The sequence below is a fragment of the Hibiscus syriacus genome, unplaced genomic scaffold (assembly GCF_006381635.1).
Source record: "Hibiscus syriacus cultivar Baekdansim isolate YM2019G1 unplaced genomic scaffold, ASM638163v2 tig00112114_pilon, whole genome shotgun sequence".
Classification (NCBI taxonomy): Eukaryota; Viridiplantae; Streptophyta; class Magnoliopsida; order Malvales; family Malvaceae; genus Hibiscus; species Hibiscus syriacus.
The window spans coordinates 1,345,694-1,369,115 of NW_024063255.1; the positions used below are offsets into that span (position 1 = coordinate 1,345,694).

Sequence of the window (23,422 nt, forward strand, 5' to 3'; positions counted from 1 at the left end):
TTTGAAAAACACTTTATGTAGGAAGCGCATTTTACTTGCATGAAACAAAAATATCATAATTTTTAAAATTGGACTAAAATGAAAAAAAAAAGAAATTATAGGTCAAAATATGAAAGAAAAATACAAATTTCAAGCATTTACCGTAAGTATCTTTCACTTACGTGACACAAAAAGGTTTTAAATTAAAAAATAAAATGAAATGAGTAGTAAAATGATAAATTATCTTTAACTGATGTATATCTAAATAAGAAAGCTTGCTAGACAACTAAATTTATTATTTAGTTAGTTTTTTTATTATTATTGGATTGTTTGGATATTATCTATAATATCTCATATAAATTCAATTTTTTTGATTAATATAATATTTTTAAAAATTACATTTAAAAAGGTTTGATATTTTTTATTTTTCCACATTTATTTTTATACTTTCATATATATATATATATATATATATATATATATATATATATATATATATATATATATATATATATATATAAATTACGTCTTTTTAAATTAATTAATAATTTTTATTTTTATTAAAAATAAAATGTATACGTAATTTATATTTTAGTTAATTTTTTATTAGATTGTGTACTCCGAAATGTATAATTTAAGTTATAACATTAACGGGATTAAAATCGACTCTAGGTGACTGGAAAATAATTCTCCAAGAAGCCTTCAATTAACAAAATTTAAGATTCAAATTACAAATTTTCTTACAATTTGAATCATGCTTATGAATTTAGACACTAAATGAATTTTTAGTATAATTTTATATATTGAATTATCAACGTGAAAAAGGAAAAATATTCATTTTTATTTAAAAATATTGTATTAACTGTAATTTAAAAATATATAAATGGATTTGTTTGAGTAATTTAGGTGCTCTTATGTTCCATGTGATTTTTATTTCCTTTATATTAAATGGGGGTTTGGCCCGGTGATTAAGGAACCTCAACTTACCCCTCAAGCTACCAAATTCGATTTCCCCCAATTTTATTCTTCTTCAATTTATTTTTCCTTCAATCAAATGACAACATAAATTAAAATTAAATTGATAAAATATATAAGTAATAGTGACTAAATATATAATTATAATATTTTTGAATGCCACATCACTTATATTTAATTACAATTTGAACTTGTTTTTGGACAAAGTTTAATGTCTACTCCACGTCAACTAAAAGAGTTTACTTTGAAATGTAAGTAATTATTAACAAAAATCACTAATTAAACATACTTAACAAATAATTGAAAAAAATAAGGGCTTTGAGTTAAGTCATAATCAGCTTCAAAAATTGACTAGCCGCCACTATATTGTTTTGTTATAATATTTTGTTCAACCACCCCTCGTTCCCCTCCTTTGTCACCTCTTTAATTTAAAAATGTTTTCTACTTTTCTCACTAATTACTTATAGAACTTCAAATAATATAATATATAATTAAAAATTTTGAATTTAATCAACAACCAATTGATCTAGTAGGATAATACATTCAATTCTTTAAGTAATGTTAGAGATTCATATCTTGGTGATTGTGAATGGAGTAAACTAGGTTGGAAGGGTCACTCGTAATAAGCCTTAATAAAACTAAATCTAAATTAGTCAATAAATTAATTGTATACTAATAGTTGATTTAAAAAAGATTTCAAATTTAAATTTTAAAAATCTATAATTGTTTCTTATTCTTTTAATTAGATTATATAACAAGGGAATGAATACTTACAAATAAAATTGTTTGAATCCTGATGAAAAAAAATATCCATTTGGTATCATTCTCTAAATTGGAGTGATTCTGATGTGCGACAATCAAATTTAAGACTAAATAACAATAATTATGAGACATAACTGAAAATATGATAAAAAAAGCATAACATTTTAGGTTTTGAGCAACCTAAAATGTTACTTTTCTACTAACATTTTTGATTGAACTTAAAATTTTACGAAAAATGTAACATTTTCGATTGTCAATTGAAAAAATTTATGTTCAACCTAAAATATTAGAGAAAATATAATATTTTAAATTGTATCTAACCTAAAATATTATAATTTTTATCGCAATTTCAGTTACATCTAACATCATTTTTACTTTAAATTAAACTGTCTCTAGAATTTCCCATTAGTTGAAACATGGAAAATTAAGCAAAAGCAAACAAAGAAACACTTTTGGCGACGGATTTAATGTGCCCGGACGTATTTGTGTCTCTTGAGTGTTTGACACGTAAATAGTGGCAGCTCAAAAATTCAGGACGAAGTCGTCGCTAATAGAGTGGATTGTTTGACACGACATTTTTATTCAAACGGAAGATTATTGTGAAATTTTATTAAATTGGGTTTTTATTATTATTTCTTTTTCAATTTCGTCTGTGAAATATCAAATAAGCGATGACGAAACAATAGATGAACAAATTATTTAGTTTAGATTTTGCCCCTTTAAAATATTAAATTATATTCACATTTCATCTAGAAATTATACATCGATCCTATTTTTATCTACAAATAAAATCCAAATGTTAGAATTCAAACATGTCCACGTATTATCGGGCTTAAATTAATATAAAGAAAAAATTTAATTCGTATATAATATTTGAATATACTGACACTCAAATTTAAAATCTTAATATTTGAATATACCTTTTTCTTTTTAAAACTATGAAATGGTGTCAAAACTTTCTTTACTTGCAAAAAAAAAACTTAGTTTCAATTTGTTTTTTTGTTTTTTCATGAAACATCTTCTTCCAAATCCCAATGGCGGGGATGTGGAGAACGAGGAAACGAGTTGTATATCTTGATTTAACAGTAACCGAATGGTGGATATTATAGATCATATTGGTTTATGGTTTCATGAGTTTTGAATTTAGGGTTGGGTTTTATGATTTTAAAGTGATTTAGGTCAAATCTAAACAGATAGAGTGGTAGGAGATAATGAAACGAGTTTGTCAATATCTTGTGGTCGGAGAAGACACCCAAGAATGATAATTGCAATGTCAGCATGACACATGAATGAAACTATAAAACTTTCATCTTTGGAGGAAGAAAATAAAATAAAAAAATGGTGTGAATGACTCATGGATTCAATTTCAATAAAAAAAAACAATTCACATCAGCACATGTGGCTGTCATGTCACACTTCTATTTATGATTTAACACTCAAGTGACTAAAATAGAAGTAAATTGAAAGTTCAACGAGTAAATTAATTTTTTAAAAAACTTTAATGATCAAAATAGAAGTGAGAAGAAAGTTGAGTAAAAACTTTATAATTTACCCTATTATTAAAGTTAAGGGTTGGGTCATTCTTCTCATATTTTATCGGTATAAGATGAGATTTGAACGAACCTTTCACAAAATTTCGTTTCCTTTTTTTCCTTTTAATGACAAATATGTTATATCTACTTGTAAAAGACTTCTTAGCATATGTGATAAGGATGCAAATGCATCAATAATAATAATAATAATAATAATAATAATAATAATAATAATAATAATAAAAGGTGTGAAACTTGTATGAAATTGAAGACTCGAACTCGTCAAGAAAGACTTCCAACTCGCTCGATCCATGAGGCTTGGCTCAGCAATTCGGTCATGCAGACGCATGCACAAGTGGAACTCATTTCACACTCAAAACCCTTCACACGCCAATATCATATAATACATTGTAACTAATATATATAATAACCAAAATTATATTTTAAGGATGAAACATGTGGTAACATTTAAATATTATTTGTAATGTGTCAAAAATTAATTTTATAGTAATTTATATTATTTTTAAATTGTATTAAAACTAAAACGAAACATAATATTATATAATTTAAAAAAAATAATTGAATGACTAAAATAGAAACATGAGAATAAGATGGTGACCAAATAGGTAGTCTACCCTTACTTTTATAATCTTACCTAAAATGATCAAACTTGTTTAACAAACATTTAAAAATAAGGGCACAAACGTCATTCTAAAAGGTCAACTTTAAAAGTCAAAACTTCCATCTCTCTCTCTCTTCTCTCTTTCAAGTCTCAAACCAACCAATACATATACCCCCATTGTGCTTCTTTTTATTTGAAAATAAATCATATCAAATACCCCAAAACAACTTGCATTTTCACACCATACCCAACCACTCCAAAACAATATGAAGAGAAGTTTTCCTAGTGAAATTGAGAATAATTTGGCTTTGGCAAATTGCTTGATGCTCCTTTCACAAGGAGGGAACACTTATGATCAACATGCCATCTTCAACAACAACAACCATACTAGGGTTTTCGAGTGCAAAACATGTAATAGGCAGTTCGGTTCGTTTCAAGCTCTAGGAGGTCACCGAGCTAGCCATAAGAAACTGAAGCTTATTGACGGAGATGATAGTTCAGCCGAGAATCGACCTCCGGCAAAGCCTAAGACACACGAGTGCTCAATCTGCGGGGTCGAGTTCGCGATCGGGCAAGCATTAGGGGGACACATGAGGAGGCACAGGACTGGTTCGAGTGAAAACCAAGACCAACATGACGAGGCAGTGATGGCAGCAATTGTGAAGAAATCTAATAGCAGAAGGGTCTTATGCTTGGATTTGAACTTGACTCCATTGGAGAATGATATGGAATTGTTTAAGCTTGAGAAGGCAGCTCCAGCAATAGATTGTTTCTTCTAAACTCTTCCATTCTGATTAATTATAGCTATATAATTTTTTTAAAATAATATCCAGTGGAGTTCTTGTATATATATTTTCATTGAAAATAAATATATTTATTATGAATTTTTGGTTAATTTGTTTGCACATCAACATGATAAAAGGATGAATGCAAGAAGGCTCTACCCAGAAGATAAACAACATTTATTTATGTTCACGTTTTCACCATCTTTCTGGGTTTGGCATTTTATGGTTAAAATATGTTTCAAGTCTTTGTACTCTTTGTATATTTAGAATATAGTCCTATTTTTTAGTCAAGTCCAGTTGTTAATGTTAAAATTTATTGTTAAATTTAAGTTCATTACAACATCATTTTTTTATTATATGGTTTATAAGTCTGTATATTATTTTATTTTAATAAGTCACATCAACGAATTTACAAAAGAATTTTAATAATTTTAACAATTGAACTTAAATTTTTAAATCTAAAAAAATAAAAAGGCTAATTTTTTTTAAATAAGAGTACGAGCACTAAACTCCAATGCTATTTTTGGTTCTTCCTCACTTAAGTTTAGATTTATATTAACTCTTCTTTATTTTATACAATCTATTTTAAAATGTGTGTAATATTTATTTTTTATATTATTATTTGAAAATATAATATATTTGTTTTAGATATTATGTTGTAGAATTTATAATATATTAATTTAAATTATATTCAAATTTATTAATATGGTGATACAAGAAAGGTTTTAATTTAAAATATAATAAACGCATATAAAACATATTTTGGTAACTCATTATTAATATTTGATGTTATGCAATATTTCTTTTATAAAAACAAACATTTTAAATATATTATATGAAATTAATATTATTTATGTCAAGTTTAGTTAGAATATATGTCATATTTTAAACGCTAAAATAATATGTAAATTAATTATTACATAATCATATGCATTATCTTATATATTTAAAATAATTTTCAAGAGACAAATAATTATAGAAATGTTGCTGAAAATATATTAGTGTTTGTAATATAAAGTGATTTTATTAAACTATGATTTATGAAATTAAATATAAATATTATAAAAATATATATTAACGTTTGTAATATAAAGTTTATACTTAGTTAACACTTTAATAGTTCTTAACGATTGCGATAGTAGAACCCTTACAACATAGTAAGCTTCATTCAACTCATAGAAATACAGCAGAACGGATATAAGAGAGGATAAATTTATAAAATTTTAAACGGAGTCAATCTTATAAAATTATAAGGGTGAAAATAAATTTTCAATTAAAATATAAAAATATATTTAAAATACATAAGAATTAATTTTTTTAAAAAGAGTGATCATCTCCACCTACTCTCTCAGTCCAACCCTGCTGTTGAGTAAGATGATTTTGAGCATTCGACTAATGTCTCTCTACATTTGTTCATCGATGGTGACAACACTAACTTTAAATCCGTTGTCGACTACATACTCTTCTATTTCTTTTTTGTTTAATTCCTTCCCCTTCTTTCTCTAGACTTTATATTATATTATTTTAAGTTATATTAATTTAAATTTTTATGTTTGTCTTTCTGTTTTGTTTTTAAAGTAGTGAATGATTTTATCTTGTTTAGCACATTATATATATATAATACATTTTTTAGAGTTTGATTTAATGTTTGTATCTTCAGATAACATTTATTATGTTATGTAATTGATTTATTTCTACGTTATATCTTCGGATTGGGTATTAATAGATATTCACAATCATAAAAAATAAGTCACTATTCTTTGGTACATAAAAATAGGTCATTATTAAGTATTGGTATGATTAATTTATCAATAAGTTATTATTGTTATATGTATTTTTATGTTCATGTTGATGGTGTGTATTATTCACCATCAACAATAATATTTGTATGTATTATCTGAGTGGCTTGATTGTGTTTTAATCCTTTTCTTGTTTAGTTTTATTCTATTATTAAATGGTCAATTTGCACATGTTGATAGTTGTAAGGGGTCGGTTGATTCCGACGCTCTTTGTGATTTTTTTATTAATATTTAATTTATTAATCGATTAATTTATATTTTAATTTTAAGGAAATTCAAGCTACGGCTCGTGGGTTGCAAGTTGCGACTTGGGTCGTCGTACTCTTGGGCACCCTTTTCTTCAATAATATTTTGCTTTTGATCTGTGCCGTTTTCTTTCGGGCTAATATTGGACCCTAAAATGTACAAGTTCTTTTCTTCTCGATTTCCATGTATATGTTTTCCACCTTTGGATGCTTCCCATTTTAGTCCCTTCTTTATTTCCATTTCAGCTTATAATTTGATTTATTAATCCTTAATTCCTTATTTGCTTATTAGTTATTATTATTTATTTTATGTTCTTTTAATTTGAGCGCTTTGATTTTCATTTTACTTGTTTTTCTTAATTGCAGTTCACACTATTTCAATTTGTATTTAATTTTTGCAATTATTTTATTTTAGTCCTTTATTTAATTTTGGAGCAAATTATATTTCAGCATTTTAACTTCCTGCAATTTACATTCCAGTTCCATTAGTTATTGCAACTTTCTTTTCAATATTTACATTCCAGTGCCTTTATCTTACTTTTATTTAATTTTAGCACATTATTTTTTAATATTTATTATTCTAGCCTTTACATTTGACATTTGTTTCATTTTAGTCCATAGTATGAAAGAAACAAGAAGAGTATTGGTGATTGTGGTTCTCTCGTTGTTGGGTATCTTTAATATTTTTTGCATCGCATATAATCGACTTATTTTTATTAGTTTAAGTAGCAAAATGAATTTTCTTACCCACTATCCACCACCACACTTTAATCAGGACGAATATAAAATTTTATATTAAGTTAATAAATTTCTATAATTTTAAATTTTCATTCAGCTCCCACTATGATGGTATCCTTGCCATTAGACTTAACAACCCCTTTATAAAATCCATGGGAATGTAGGGTCCATGTGAATTCGGTATGAGGCTGCAGTTTCATACTTATTGTCGTTTGCATATTATTTTTTTTTTGGAATGTGTCGTGTGCATATTAGCATCTTCAACATGTGGACTTGTGTTAGTGCTAGTACGTAATTGTAGGAAAAATAAAAGAAAATAATATTAAATGTTTAAAATTATCTTAAAAACTTATTATTAAAATTTACTGCTATACTTTAATTTTAAGTTATAATTACTTATTCAATAAAATAATAGTATTGAGAATTTATGAATTAAATTATGATATAGATTTAGTTTTTTGGTGTTTTTTAAGTTAATGATAAATGTATTATTATTACTTAATATTAAAGAAAGTCTAAGGATTGTAGGTTATATTTATGGAGTTCACATTATTTTTTTTGATGAAGTGAATACTAAATTTGTATTCATGATATCAAACAAGAGTGAACTAGAAAATTTGGGATAGCGATGATAGACGAAAGTGGTGAATCATGATCGATTAGTCGAGACTTTGATTGAATTCAAGGATTAAATTGATATTTTATCTGAAGTTTATAAGTTAGATTAATTTTTTTTTAATTTAGAAGTCAAGTTAAAATTAATCTATTTTATTAATATATCACATCAATAAAATAATCGAAATTAAAACTCAATGACCAAAATATAATAAATTAATAGCATAAATAACTAAAATATTTTTAAATCATTAAATAAAATTAAAATAAGAGTGATCATTATTGTAATTTATCCAGCAAATAAAATATTTTTTATTAATAAAAGACGATTACAATGTAATATCTGTTATGAAATATTTTCAATTATTTAATAATAAAATTTTTAATAACACAGTAAAGGAATGAGAAAGAATATCATGTTGACAAATGGATTCATGTGAGCATTGAGTCTACATGTTGATGTGGGCGTCTATACGCCATATCTTTTGGCAAATTTTCATACGTTTCCTTCATTGGTTGCTTCAAGCCAATATATTGAATATTGAAGCATAAAGTATCCATTCAAACAAATAAAACATAAATCAATAAAGAAAAATGCTCATTAATAATAAAGTGGCACCAAACACATGAAGACACACACTATTGTAAGAACGAAGACAAAATCGCACTACAAAAGTTCGAAATACTCAAGAATAGCCCTTCTAACTTGGCCACTTTAATATTAATGTTGTTCTTACAATAGTGTTTTCATCTTAACCCTTCTAACAAAGATCGAATACTAATGTTAATCATAATGATTATTTGTTAACCCACTAATGTAACGATTATAAGTCTAATGATAAGCTTACTTTTAATATTCATGTAGTATTTATCAATAACTAATTGGTCTAGTAGGATGAAACACTAAATCTTTTAAGTAAAGTTAGTAGTTTAAATCATGACGTTTGTGAATAGAGAAAATTGCATTGGTAGGGTCGCCATCGCCTCTGTAATATCCGATCTAAATTACTTTATTAATAGATCAAATATTGATAATTATAAAAAAATATTCATATAATATTATTATCATTATTTTAATTTCTCCTTTTTGACATAAAATAATCCGTAAAGGATTATCTTTTGAAATATATAAACAAATGCGTATATATACAATAAAGAAAATCATTGAGGAAACACTAAACAATGGAGTGACAACAAAATTAAGGGTAAATTACATATTTAAGTCATTCAATTATTTTGATGGTTTTGTTTTAGTTATTCAATTATTTTTCTAAAAATCATATTTAAATTTATGTTTTTATTATATTTTGGTCACCTGCCATTAAAAAATTAATATGATGATATTGATGTATTATTATAAAATAATGTTATAGCATTATTAAAAATTAAAAATATTACATCAATAATTCTATTAAAATAAAATATAATTTTAAAAAATATAATTAAATGATCAAAATAAAAATATAAAAATAATTAGATAATTAAATAAAGATGGATGCAGTTTAAATTAATGCATTTGTGGTGCATGGTGGGAGCAGTTCAAAGGATTCCACCAACCCGGTTTGATTTGATGGAAGACAAATAACAAATTGAAATGATTGCTAGTGGCGGTAGGTAGGTAGGAATAGTACTGTATATATAATTCTTCTTTTGCCCGAAGAAAATAACATGCGTGCCTAACTTTTTTATTATTTAATTATTGATATTGGATATATTAATCAATTATTTTAGACTAGCTTTTGTAAAAGTTAATTATGAAAAGATTTTTTTAATTTATTTTATTTGTAATCGTTAAGATTCAAATTTTCAATCTATTTAAAGAGTTTAATATCTCATCATATTAAATTAATTTATTGTTTTTTGTGTCTAAATTTTTTTAATCAAACAAATCATATAGTTAATTTTCAAATTATTCTAAAACTTCTAGAATTGATCTTCATCATTTTAGAAAATCATTTATACCCTTGATTTTTAAGAAAACTTAATTCTAAATTTTTATGATGTCTTATTATCTTATTAACTGATAATGTATAAAATTACATATTATTAATATAATTAATAAAATATTTTGAATTAAATGGTGCCTTATCATTTATAATGTATTGTTGGAAGCGTGAATGAACATTCAGTACACTTTGATAATTCTGACTGCCGGAGGTCTCTCACGGAATCTGCTCTCAACCTAACGTTGGGGGCAACCTACTATCATACCTCCCCCTTATCCCATTACATATGGGAATAGAGTCAGCTAAATTTTTTGATAATTCACACTCTATTATTAATCCGAACTACAATCAGGGGCGGAACTAGAAATTTATTAAGATAAATGGTTGTCCCTTATTCCCATATGTAATGGGGTAAGGGGAGGTAAGATAGTAGGTTGCCCCCAACACCAGATTGAGAGCAACTTCCGTAGAAGATCTCCAAATTATTAAGATAAGGGTTGAAATATTTTTTTATTTTTTATAAATATAATTTTTTAATTGAGGAGGACGAATAAATTTTTCTAAGGTGGGGTTAAAATATTTTTTACTTTTCAGAAATATAATTTTTTAATTGAGAGGATCGAATAAATTTTTCTTTATTTATTTTTTTTAAATTATATATTTTTAATATTAATTAATAATTAAAAAATAGCAGGAGCTGAAGCTTCCCTGACCCCTACGAAAATCCGTCAATGACTAAAATACAAATACAAACATTAACATTAACTGTGACTAATTTACAAACACCATCAAATTTTGCTAAGCTTCACTCTTTCTCTCTGTCGTATTTTCTTCTCACATATATTTATATATTTCTATTGACTTCAATCATCTAAACCTTTATACAGGCACTAATTAACTGGGGTGATTTTCTTGCAATAATGTAGTCGAAAAAAATTATTTGAATAATACACTCGAGAAATTATTTATTCGAATAGGATGAATGTTACAGTACAAATCGGAGTCGCACTAAGCTCTCTGCATCTCCCCAAGATCACAAGGAACACCATGCGACTCTCTTCTTCCTGGACCACCATACTTTCCCCAATAATAAATTCAAAATTTTATTATATATATAACAAAGTAAAAAGCTTATATTATTGAAAAATACAACCTGAGAAAGTCGTATGGTGATATGAGAAAGGAGGATCACATGGTGTTCTATACGACTTTGAAGAGACACAGAAAGTTTAATATGACTCTAATGTGTACTATTTCGAGAAAATAATCTCTATAACATATTATTTCAAATAATTTTTTCCAATTACATTATTGCAAAAAAATCAGCCAATTAAATGCTTCTATTATTCCTTACCGTGGTCTAACTTTGCTACTGCCAGACTCATCTTTTTCGAAGCTTTGCCGCCTCAAATTTTGCATCGTATATCGTAATTAAACATCAACCTCGACTTTTACTTTTCAACCGTCTCCATTTAATCCTTTCTTCCTACCGTCCACACCATTTAATCCTTTCTTCCTACCGTCCACACCATTTAATCTTCAGCTGCCGCATTTTATTTTGCTGTCCACTATCCTTCATGAGCTGGATTGCATTGTTGTGTCAAACATATCTTTGCTTTATTTTCTCATAAATATCTACGAAAAATAAGTCCATTAAAGAAAGAGAATATTAAAAATATTAATATTTTTTTAGTATTTTCAATAAAGTGTTATTTAAAATGTTATTTTTATCATAAATATTAATATCAGATACTACTTAAAATATTATTTTTTTTCTATAAAAAATATAATATCGAAAATATTTATTTTAAGTAACGAAATTAATATTTTTGACAGAAAAAATAATATTTTAAATAGTACTATATCAAAAATATTAAAAAATATTATTATTTCCGGTAATATATTTTTTTAACTTTATATTAAATTATCGTACAGAAAACTAACCATTTTCCTTTTTTTTTTGGTTTTTCAACTATTCTCCTGTTGGTTGATTTTAATAAATGCCGGCCCATTTCTAGTTTTAAAAAATAAAAAATAAATTAATTTAACGATAATTTTATGAGAATAATATTTATTTATATTAATAGCACTTAAAATATTTATTTATCACATTTCTAGAAGGTGCATTTGACATAGCCTACGTATTTCAGTAAAAATAATATATACTATATGTATAAAAGATGTAATCGTACAAATTTGATATAAGCTTAAAATCTCATAGTCAAATTTAGTGATTTTAATCTGTAAAATATGTATTTTAAATTTGATCAAATACATGTTAATATGACAATCAAAAGAGTGTTGTTATCTTCTAAAATACGTGAAATCTTAATATTTAAACTTGCCTTTACTTGTACTGATGTATGTCTTATCAAACTCAAACCTTGTCTTTAACAACTCAAAATAAATAAGTTTGAGAATAAAATTTTTAAATCTCGTATTATTTAAATATAATTTTTTTAAAAACATTTAAATACAACATTCTAATTAATATATTAATATATTTATTGAGTGATTGAAAATATTACCATTCTTGTTCGGCCTAACTTGTTCAATTATATATTTTTGACATATATTCGTGCATTTGTTCTTTTTAAATAGTGCTTGTACAATTTTTCTAGTATTTTTAACCCCTTATAATTGTTTCTTTCATTTTGACCTTAACTCGTATTAAAATTTTCTATCACATCAACAGAGATACATCCTATCAAAAGTACAACTAAAGAGAAATTCATTTATCAAGAAGGTACTGTTTTTTTAAAATAGTTTTTTTTAGTGCATAAATAAAAATAAAAATATTATAATTCAGACCATTGTTAAAAAGTATTATGTTCATTAATTTATTTTTTGATGGGGTGAATTTTGAAAGTTCACAAAAATTATTTTCCTGACCCTTCACATCGTTTGATAGTCTTTTTATTTTTGAAATAATTATTAGAATCTAATATAAAAATTAATCCAAATCAAATTTTACAAAAATCTATTATAATACGATCCTTTTAGTTTAATTTACCCTATTTGCTATCATTAGGATTCGACCCCGAACAAACTAACTGCTCTGGAATCCTATATTACTTGCCTCAATCAAACACACAGCCACGTACCTCATTCTCAAACGGCAAGTTGTTTAGACTATTCCAAGGTATGAATATTCGGTATTCTAATCCTTAATCCTTACGTTTCTTTTTCTTTTTCTTTCTTTCTCGTCTTCCATCAAACAATAACACTGAAAGTTTATGCATGTTTTTGAACTCATTTATCATAGATGGAGATTACCATAAAGGCGTCCACGATTGTTCGTCCTGCCGAAGAAACTCCCCAGAAAAGTCTATGGAACTCCAACTTAGACGTGGTGATGACAAGGTACCACATCCCCACAATATACTACTATAAGCCTAATGGTTCTTCTGATTTCTTTGACACTGGAAAGCTTAAGGAGGCTTTGAGCAAGATTCTTGTGCCATTTTATCCTTTTGCTGGAAGGTTGGGATTTGATGAAAATGAAAGACTTGAAATATTGTGCAACGGGGAAGGAGTTTTGTTTGTGGAAGCTGAAACTAGTTCAGTCATGGATGATTTAGTTGGTGATTTTAGTGAAGATTCTCAGGTCTTGAAATTAGTTCCTAAGGTCGACTATTCTGCAGGAATTTCTTCTTATCCACTCTTCGTATCGCAGGTAATCTTTTGAAGTATTTCTTTTGAATCATTGAGCTAGATGATATATAGTTTATATCATTAAATTTTAAATTGCTCTAATCGTAATATTAATTATTAAACATTGATATTAACTTTGATTATGTCATTGAACCGTTAAATTTTAATAATAGGACATTATGATGATGCGACTTATGCTTAAAATGGTGTCATTTTATATATTGAATTTTAAATGCATTGATTTGGTCACTAAACTTTGAAGATATTATGTTTTAGGCATTAAAATTTCCCAGCCGTAGCTAGCGGCCAATTGTTGTCCATCATTGGTCTCACAAGATTTATATCAAAATGTTCATATTGTACTTCTCATCGAATTATTATTTTTTTATGAAATTCACTTAAAAATGATAAATATTCGTCTAAAGATTCGACATGCTAATATTTTGATCTCCTCTTATAGTAGTCCAATGAGGTTAGTTTTAGAGTATGTTTTTTATCTTTTGAAATAATACTTTTCACTTTTCAAATTTTTAAGCAAACGCTTCAAAATCGAGAAAGCTTGTAAATCCCCGAATTTGTATATGTTTTTTGTTTAATTTCATTGATTTTGAATGATTTTAATAGAAACTAATTTTAGGAGAATGAAGAGTAGTAAAATACGAACGTTTTGCTACCAATTTTGTCGTGAATAGTGATTGGTGAAAAGCGACATTTTCTATCAACTTTGATCAGAAAAGTGTAGTACCGGAAAGTGAACCATTTAAAAGTCTAGTAGTAAAATAAGTGTACCCTTAAAATTTAGTGTTTAAAATGATATTGTTTTGGGCATTGATAATTACACTAAAACGATATCATTTTGTCTATTTCATTTTAATTTTAATGGTCTAATGGTATAATTGAAGTTAAAATCAGAGTTTATTGTTATAATTAAAATAATTAAAAGTTTAATAATATAAATGATATAATTCTAAAAGTTAAATAGTATCTTGAGTAGTTATAAAAATATTTTATAAATAAATAATTTTTATTTATTGTGTCAAAGTGGCAATTTGAGCTCAATTGATGATAATATTGATGGAAAGAGAGTCAAACCCATATCATTTTTCATTATTGATTTATGGTCAGTACATTTTACTAGGTAACCAAGTTCAAATGCGGTGGAGTTTGTCTTGGAGTTGGGGTGCAACATACCTTAGGAGATGGCACATCGGATCTTCATTTCATCAATAGTTGGGCTGACACTGCAAGGGGGCTGTCACCTGCAATCGCCCCCTTCATTGATCGAACTCTTCTTCGTGCTCGAGATCCACCAATGCCTAAATTCCACCATGTTGAATATGATCCATCTCCATTAATGAACTCTCCATCACATGATCTTAAGCCATCCATTGTCTCAACCTTTAAGCTCTCAGTTGATCAATTGAATACCCTGAAAGCCAAAGCCAAAGCAAATGCAAACAGTGCTGCAAAATATAGTAGTTTCAACATCTTGGCTGCACATATATGGCGTTGTGTAAGTAAAGCAAGGGGTCTTTCTGATGATCAACCCACCAAGCTGTATTTTCCAGTTGATGGTCGGTTTAGATTGAATCCTCCTCTCCCACAAGGCTACTTCGGTAATGTAATCTTTATGGCTGCACTGATAGCAGAAGCCGGCGATCTCGGAACCGAATCATTAGCCTATACCATAGAAAGGATCCATGGACGATTAAAGGAGATTGATGATGAATATTTGAGATCAGCCATTGATTACATTGAGAAAGTGTCTGATTTAAACACTTTGGTCAGAGGATCCCATACTTTCCGATGCCCGAACCTTAATGTTATTCCATGGACACGGTTGCCTATATATGATGCAGATTTCGGATGGGGTCGCCCCATTTATATGGGACCAGCAAATGTGGTGCAGGAAGGCAAAATTTACGTGATACCAAGTCCAAGTAATGATGGGAGCCTATCACTGGTAACTCGCTTAGAAACTTCCCACATGAAGCTGTTTGAGAAACTTGTTTATGAGTTTTAGTACTTATGTTATTTCATCAATCTCGTACTGGAGATGTAATAAATGACGATAGACATTTACTTTCCACATACGAGGATTGTAATGATTGTCATCGGAATAGTTTATCTAGGTATGGACAAACGTGTTGGTTGCTTTAGTTCTTTTTATCATTACAAATAAATTTGGTTTAAACTAAACTTGTTCAGTTCTTTTCATGTTTCATTTTCTTTTTGGTTTATTAATATTATTTGTTAAAAAGGGTCTTGGATTGGAAAAATATATTGAGTGATAGTTTAATAATTTTTATATAGTAACTATCAATTCAATCTATATCTATATTGGATGTATAAATTTACTTCCTATGACATAAAAATTAGATTTATAATTATTCTAAATTGGTTACCCGAATTCATTGTTCTTTAATCAGCTTAATTATTATAAATAAATTATGCGTTGCAAATAGAATTGTTGATGGAAATAGGGGTATGTCGATCTTTTTTATTTAAACAAAGAGCCACAATATATGTTCAAACGGTGATTGATTGATTGGTATCTCGACAAATATGGTTTTATTAAGTATTAAACCAAACAATTTCAAAATCAAAGTTGCTTATCTCGTTAAAAACCTCTCTAAACTTATATGGAGGAAAAGAATATAGTATAACTAGGTAAAGACTACAGCTTAAGGAATTACAAATCCGACAATCATCAACCAATATCAATAAAACACCCTAAGACACCCAACTCAAACCGACAACAATGGAAACCACTTCAACCAACAGAATTATCCAATTTCATTTATACACCATGAAACTCGAGGATCAAGGAGCAGTATGACATTTCTTTCGTAACACCATCAACCCAGGGGGTCTAATCGATATATGCCGAAAGACTGCCCATAAGTGATTAATGTCAACGTATATTAGCCTTTGTAATTGTAACGGACTCGATTATTCTGCCCAGATAACTATCGGCCACCGAACTCAAGATCCACACACCTACGCAAACTCTAAATCACCATTCGAGGTCACCACATTGATTATTACTTTTGTCCAGTAGAATACCACTAAAGTAACTACCACGAGAGACGATGCGACCCAAACAAATTAAGGCACATCAGAGTTAAGACATTCCAATAAAAAAAAAGGCTAATATACCAACCCTTACATTTCAAGACTTCAAAACCGCAGAACTCTAAGGAATCAAAATAGATAAATTAAGAGCTTTCCAATACCAACTCACAACTTCGAAACCAAAAATCAACGAGATTCTTGAATGTGGTACTCAAAACGATCTATACAAGCTGGCACTCCATGAACACTTCTCTAATAACCTTTACATTCTCTTATCTTTTATAAATGACTAAGATAAAATCACTCCATATTTTAAGGCTAAACTAATACCTCTCTTTCTTTACAATGGCCACAAGAAGTAACCAAGCAATGCATATCTAAGTGAATGTTGTAACACCCTAAACTCGACCCTCAATATTCAAAGAGCATAAGATCCATATAAGGCCTTCTAGATGATCACCAAATTCAAAACCTTTTAAAATTGAGTCAAAAATCACGTCGCCTTGATTCCCTTTCCCTTCGATTTGTTTCCTTGAATGCAATCTCCTAAAGATCAATAAAGGAGTGATAGACTACTAGGAACTTACAGGCTGACTAGTAGCTGGACGGATATGACAGATGGTTGAATTTTATAGTCGGCGGATCTTTTCTTCCTCTTCTCCACTTGCCTTGGCAACTTTGACTCTAGATTTCTCTTTTGTTGCCATGACAACTCCATTAATTCCTACGCACAATACCACAAAATAATCATTTCCCAAGTGACATAATATTTTGATAAATCAATAAAGCGCACACACAAACTTTGGATATACAAAATGTATTAAATATGTGCAATTAAATGTTCTTGATTTCAAGAAAATATCCCAATAAAGAGATAAGAAATGCATCCTTTTTGGAAGGTTAAGAGTATCTCAAATCTCAAATAACTCCAATATTTTTACAAAATTTATTTATGTAATGTAAACCTCAAAAGTTACGGATAATATAAAAAATAAAATTTCTATAAAATAATTTTCTCATAATTGTAATGGCTAATACACACTCAATTATAGAGCCAAATATTTGGTTACCAATAATTCTTATTTCATAAGAATTATAAATTAAATAAATTTAATCACCAAGTAATCTTCAACCAATAGAATTAAATAAAAAACTTAACTTTTAATTAGAATTTGCGTCAATATCTAGCAATCTCTCATTTCACAAAAATTTCATTAGAAAATTGATCTTCGAATCTTGAACAATTTTAATTATTATGTAAGCCAAATATATGCTGAAGCTTCACCGTCAAATCTTAAAAACTCCAATCTTACTTAATATCTATTGAAGTATCGTTGGATTGATCGATAATTAATCCATTGCAGTTGAAAATCTCATTGTAGCAAAAACTCCTCTTGCAGTTCTCTAATTTCGCTAAAAAAATTTGCACCAACAAATTTCTTTAAAACTTCATAACTTGAATCATATCTCTAATACAACTTTTTAGGATTTTATGAGTAGAGAAATAACTAAAACGATACCAACGAAAAATAAGACACGTGTAAAAGACAATATTTAACGTGGTTCAACTTTGTCTGCCTCCACAAATGAGTAGAATAATAATCAAATATAAATGTAAAGATCACAAATAGTACAAATAGATGATATCTCATATATCTCAAAACTCAATATCTATACCAAAACCTAGTGAATCCCAAATTAGTATCTCAAATCCAACAAAATCTATCTTCACAACATAAACCCTAAAAGTTATAAAAACTACAAAATGATTATAGATTCTAAAATAATTTTCTCTTAAAATTCTAAAGGCTAAGATGTACTCTCTATTTATAGAGTCAAATACTTATTCAATAAAAATTCTTACTAAATAAACTTAATCACCAAGTAATTTTCAATAAGTTGAATTACAATAAAATCCAACTCCTAATTAGAATTTTAGTCAATATCTAACATGTTTCTTAATCGAGACTGATTTGTAACATTTAAGGTATTGCCTACATATGTCGTCTTTATAGGGAATAATGCCTTATGTAAGGACGTTGACATTCGTACAATTAAGATTAAGATTAAATGTTTGATGAAATTATTTGAATACTTGGGAATGTGAGACACATTCTAGATTTGAAGAAGAATCTAATTTTGTTGAGTACTCTTAATTCTTAATGGTGCATATAGTGAAGATGGAGTTATGAGTCTGTAAAAGCTATATTGTTATGATAAAAAGGATAGAGAAAGACTATTACATTTTGTGTTATACAGAGTTCAACAGTTTTAGGCATTGCAATTATCGATTACTTTTCTCTGTTAGAAGATGAAAGAGGATTTTATGTTGAGCGATGTATTAATAAAATGAAAATACGTGACCATAAAAAACTTGAAAAAGAAAAAGTGAGTCAATCCCATGAGCATAGTGGATTTAAAAAAAAAAAGAGAATCTAATTCGCCACAAAGATTAATAATGTCAATGATAAAATTATTTTTTTACGGTGCTCTATTGTCAGAGACACACATACAAAATAAACTAAATCTTCGTAAATATTTATTGAGGCTAATGAATTATGGGTGGCTAAAAATAAAGATAAAAATGTCACTGTTGAATCGGTATCGTGTTGTACATAATATTTCTTGTGATGATACAAAATTGTATATAACATTACATTTTAGTTATGTTTTGATCACATGTCGTTAAAAAATTAATGGTGATAATGATGTGTCACTATTGAAAAAATTTAAAAAAATTATTACATCAGTAGTTATGTTTATTTTCTAACAATAAATAATCAAAACATGGTGATAGATATGTTTTTGAAAGAAAATAGTTAAATGACTAAAATAAAATTAAATACGCCATTTATTCTTAAATATAAGTGTGGATGTACCATACGGGGGGGGGGGGGGGGAAGCTCCTACTGAAACAAGCCCTTGAGCTTTCAATTTCTTGCATTTGTAGGGTGGAAGGGCCTTGTTGTTGGGCCAACCATTTGAATTTCAAGAGATTGTATACCAAACAATAATTAGGGATGAATAAAACGGAATTTGATTAGAAAAAAATAATTTTTTTTTACTCAATTTGAATTGATTCGACTAAAAAAATTAAATTGAGTCTACTTATTAACTAGAACTCGAAGAAATTTTTAGTAATTGGTGGATTAGTTCAAGTTTGAGTCTAGTCCCTCAACTCTGCAAGATATATGTATATCACATATGAAAAAATATATATTTATATTATATATGGTAATAAAAAACAATTTAAATTAGAATCAAATAATACAATAACATTATATTTTTAACAATTAAATTTAAATAGAAACTCAAGTCAACTTAAATTTAATAAATTCGACTCGACTTGAAAAATTGAAATAATTTTAAGTTATAAAATAAGACTTGTCAACTCGAAATTTTTTAAATCGACTCAACTCAGATATTAATGTATGTCTAATTATATGAATCTTAATGTATAAAAAATTATGAGAACATAGATTATGATATTGATAGGCTGTTGAAATATAAGAAATATGACTAATTATTGTAGCTAGGTGAGCGTTTTTCAAGCATAACATACCTGCTACGGTATTTTGCCATTATTCTCAATCTTATTCTGAATGTTCGAATTTGAATTCTTTATATAATAAAACCAGATGATGAAAATATTTAATCCAATGTTGAAGTTACAATCAGTTAGATTAGATGTTTTAATCAATTAATCAATCTTCATCATGTGTATGTATATGTGTGGTTGATCTCTGGTTTCCTTATATAGAAAATTGAAAGACTTCACATATGCTTCTAATCATCTTTCTATGATAATAGATTCAGGGTCTGGATTCTCTATTTGACCATTAATAGTATCCATTTGTCGATCGGCTCGCACCACCGTGCCTTCCGACCTTAGTTGAGGTCGGTCCTTGCTCTTACCCCATAAAACTAGATATAGGCCGATTACAATGACAATGCTGCCAATTACTCTGCAAAACAAGAATCATGATCAAGAAAACTTCGAAATTGCAGAGATGATTCGGTCTGATGATATAGGAGAGAGATTGATTCGAACCTTCCTAGGTACATTTCTTCGGCTAAGAAGAAGGAGCCTAAAACCGCGACGATAACCATGCCTAACGGATTGAAAGCGCTCACGAAAACCGGACCCCTTACTTTCATTACCGACCCCATTGTATATAGGGCGAATGCAGTCACCATCCCCTGCACATAGAACAATCCGTTAATATGGGTATTAAGATACGACTCTCGGGATAGTAACATGTACTCGAACTTCGAATCTTACGCCATACAGAGCAGCAACGAGTTTGGTGTTGAATTGGATTCGCCAGACTGATGTATTGTGCCATTCCGCTACTAATGCGAGAAGGGTACCTTCCACCGTGCCCATGATGCATATGAGAGCAGTAAGGGAAAGCTTAGCCGGGTATGATTTTAGGATCCTTGCCTGTTAAGTGTCAGTTTCGGATGCCGTTTAGCCTTTGATTTCGTGTAAGAATCAAGGCGAAAGATTAACGAATTCTTACTTGAGAAATGATGAAACAAGACCAACAGCAACAGCCTGCAATGAGCATAAGAGCACCGATCATTAGATCTTGCTTGTGAGCTCCGCTCGTACCGGATCGACTAATGCGGTGGTTCCATCCCTTTGTCCACGGCAATTCTAGATTAGGCCCCTTGATAAGAGTCATCATCATTGCTCCTCCGACCGTCACCACTGTCCCAGCCACCTTCGCTTGGCTACGCACCTTCCCGATCTCCACTCTCTCGAGCCTGATAAAACCATCATCGCAATAGTTCGTACAAGAAACAAAAGAAGGCTAAATCTAGTAGGACATTACCTGAAGATGCAAGCCAATGCAAAGGTTAAGGCAGGAAGAATGTTGCACATAGCAGCCGTAAACGTCGCTGTCGTATACTTCATCCCGGTGTAGAAGAAGTTGTGATCAAGCACCGGCCTATACACAGTATTTCATCAAATGAGTATTCAATTATAATTTGAACCGTAAAAATATGACGGATTCTAGATTACTCGAGTGAGCTGATCAGCATTATCTTGACAAAGATACTCAGTGTCATCTTCGGCCTTGATTTCCTGCATAAGAACCAAATCATGACGGTAACTTTCCCGAACCGAAACCGATCGTAAACAGAGAAAAACAGACCTTTCTAAAACAAGGGCGAACGGAGTAATGAGAACAGAGGCGGCAGCCAACCGGTATGCTACCAATACATTTGGACTCATCCCCTGATTCAGCGCACATTTCGCGACAATCGACATCACGGCATAACTCAACTGTATCAAAATCATAGCCAGAAACGGCTTCCCGTCATTGAAAACTCGAGTCCATGACACCATCGATTCAAAGATTGTTATTTTTCATCAAAGCTTTGGCAGGATGAAACATATAACCAACACCATGTGCCGCCATTGTAATTACGTGAAGAGTTTTCTTTCCTTTTGTGCAGGTATACGAATCTATCAACCCACTCAACATATTGCCTTTCCTTTAATGAAAAATGGATTACGTGAACATGAAAAACAGTCCTCAATAGTACAATCAACAGTTTCATGCAACATCAAAACCCTAAAACTTGCTAAAAATGCGGATATCATACTTTTTTCATGAAGAAACCGTCTCCGGTGCTCATTCATTCATGTTAGTTCGAGTTTCGTATACATATTCGAACTTGAATATCCGAGAAATTTATAAATATCAAACCAAAAAACACATGTCAAGCACATACATATAGTATGAAAAAATGAAATTGTTGATGTTAAGAATCGAAAATTTCAAATTATTAAGAGTTATATATATGAATCAATCGAGCTAAATTTTGGTTTCTCGTACGTTAAAAAAGAGTAATCTTGTTGCTCAAGGTATCTTAGGCTTTCAGTTACGGAATCATGTGTCAATATATTTGTGCACTACTAACAAACCAGCTTGTTTGGGAACCATAAATGAAAAGCACTAATAGAAAAGGAAAAATGAATACGTCAATGAAGGCTAGGTAAAGTTAAGAAAGATTGAGGATTTGAGTATTCGGATATTCATATTCGAGTTTTATCTTATATACATTTTGAATGATTTTTTAAACTTGTTTTAATTTAAATTAATTCTTTACATATTTTATTAAGAATTGTTTTAATTGAAATGATTTATTTGTTACTGTACTCACGAAAACTTTATGATTTTTCAAGGGATTAAACTGAAGTCTATTTTTTTGTTCGAAAAACCAATTCACCATTGTATAACTTACAACTTTGCAATTATTAAGGGACTTAAATTATTATTATTTTTTTCATTTTTGAGAACCACTTCCGTGCATGCCCCTTGAGATGCGCCCTTGCTCTTAGGTACTCTCGAAAAAGGATTAATTTAATTTATGTTAATTTCAGAGTGGACCATTAAAAGTAGGGGTCTTTAAAAATATTTTATCAAGATGATTTGGCCTGTTAACTTGTTGATTTGATCTAAAATTATCGAACATTTATAGTGAAAATACTCGAATTTTTGGATTAGGTACCCAGTCCACTATTTTTGGCAGATTTTCAGGTCGGGCCCTAGTAATAAAATAATGCTTAATCCGCTACCCGCCTAGTACTCGATTTCTCACATGTTTTTTTATATTAGATTTTTTATTTCTAATTCTCAAATTATTTCATTATAACATTTTAAATTCTTAATTTCTTAAAT

At 28.8% G+C, this 23,422-nt stretch overlaps 3 protein-coding genes across 3 annotated transcripts; 2 read left to right on the forward strand and 1 right to left on the reverse strand.

Moving 5' to 3' along the window:
* Positions 1-4,074: 4,074 nt before the first annotated feature.
* On the forward strand, positions 4,075-4,713 carry LOC120174555 (zinc finger protein ZAT11-like). The gene has a single exon (XM_039181363.1). The coding sequence runs from the start codon at positions 4,137-4,139 to the stop codon at positions 4,647-4,649; it is 513 nt and encodes a 170-aa protein (XP_039037294.1). The 5' UTR covers positions 4,075-4,136; the 3' UTR covers positions 4,650-4,713.
* An 8,329-nt stretch (positions 4,714-13,042) lies between these two features.
* Positions 13,043-15,811, forward strand: LOC120174542 (shikimate O-hydroxycinnamoyltransferase-like). Its single transcript, XM_039181352.1, has 3 exons — positions 13,043-13,140; positions 13,264-13,674; positions 14,791-15,811. Exons 2-3 carry the CDS (start codon positions 13,264-13,266, stop codon positions 15,673-15,675), a joined length of 1,296 nt encoding a protein of 431 aa, XP_039037283.1. The 5' UTR covers positions 13,043-13,140; the 3' UTR covers positions 15,676-15,811.
* A 4,560-nt stretch (positions 15,812-20,371) lies between these two features.
* Positions 20,372-21,844, reverse strand: LOC120174517 (WAT1-related protein At2g39510-like). Its single transcript, XM_039181334.1, has 6 exons — positions 21,757-21,844; positions 21,566-21,682; positions 21,251-21,497; positions 21,010-21,171; positions 20,779-20,927; positions 20,372-20,692 (listed from the first exon to the last, which is right to left on the reverse strand). Exons 1-6 carry the CDS (start codon positions 21,837-21,839, stop codon positions 20,518-20,520), a joined length of 933 nt encoding a protein of 310 aa, XP_039037265.1. The 5' UTR covers positions 21,840-21,844; the 3' UTR covers positions 20,372-20,517.
* Positions 21,845-23,422: the final 1,578 nt, after the last annotated feature.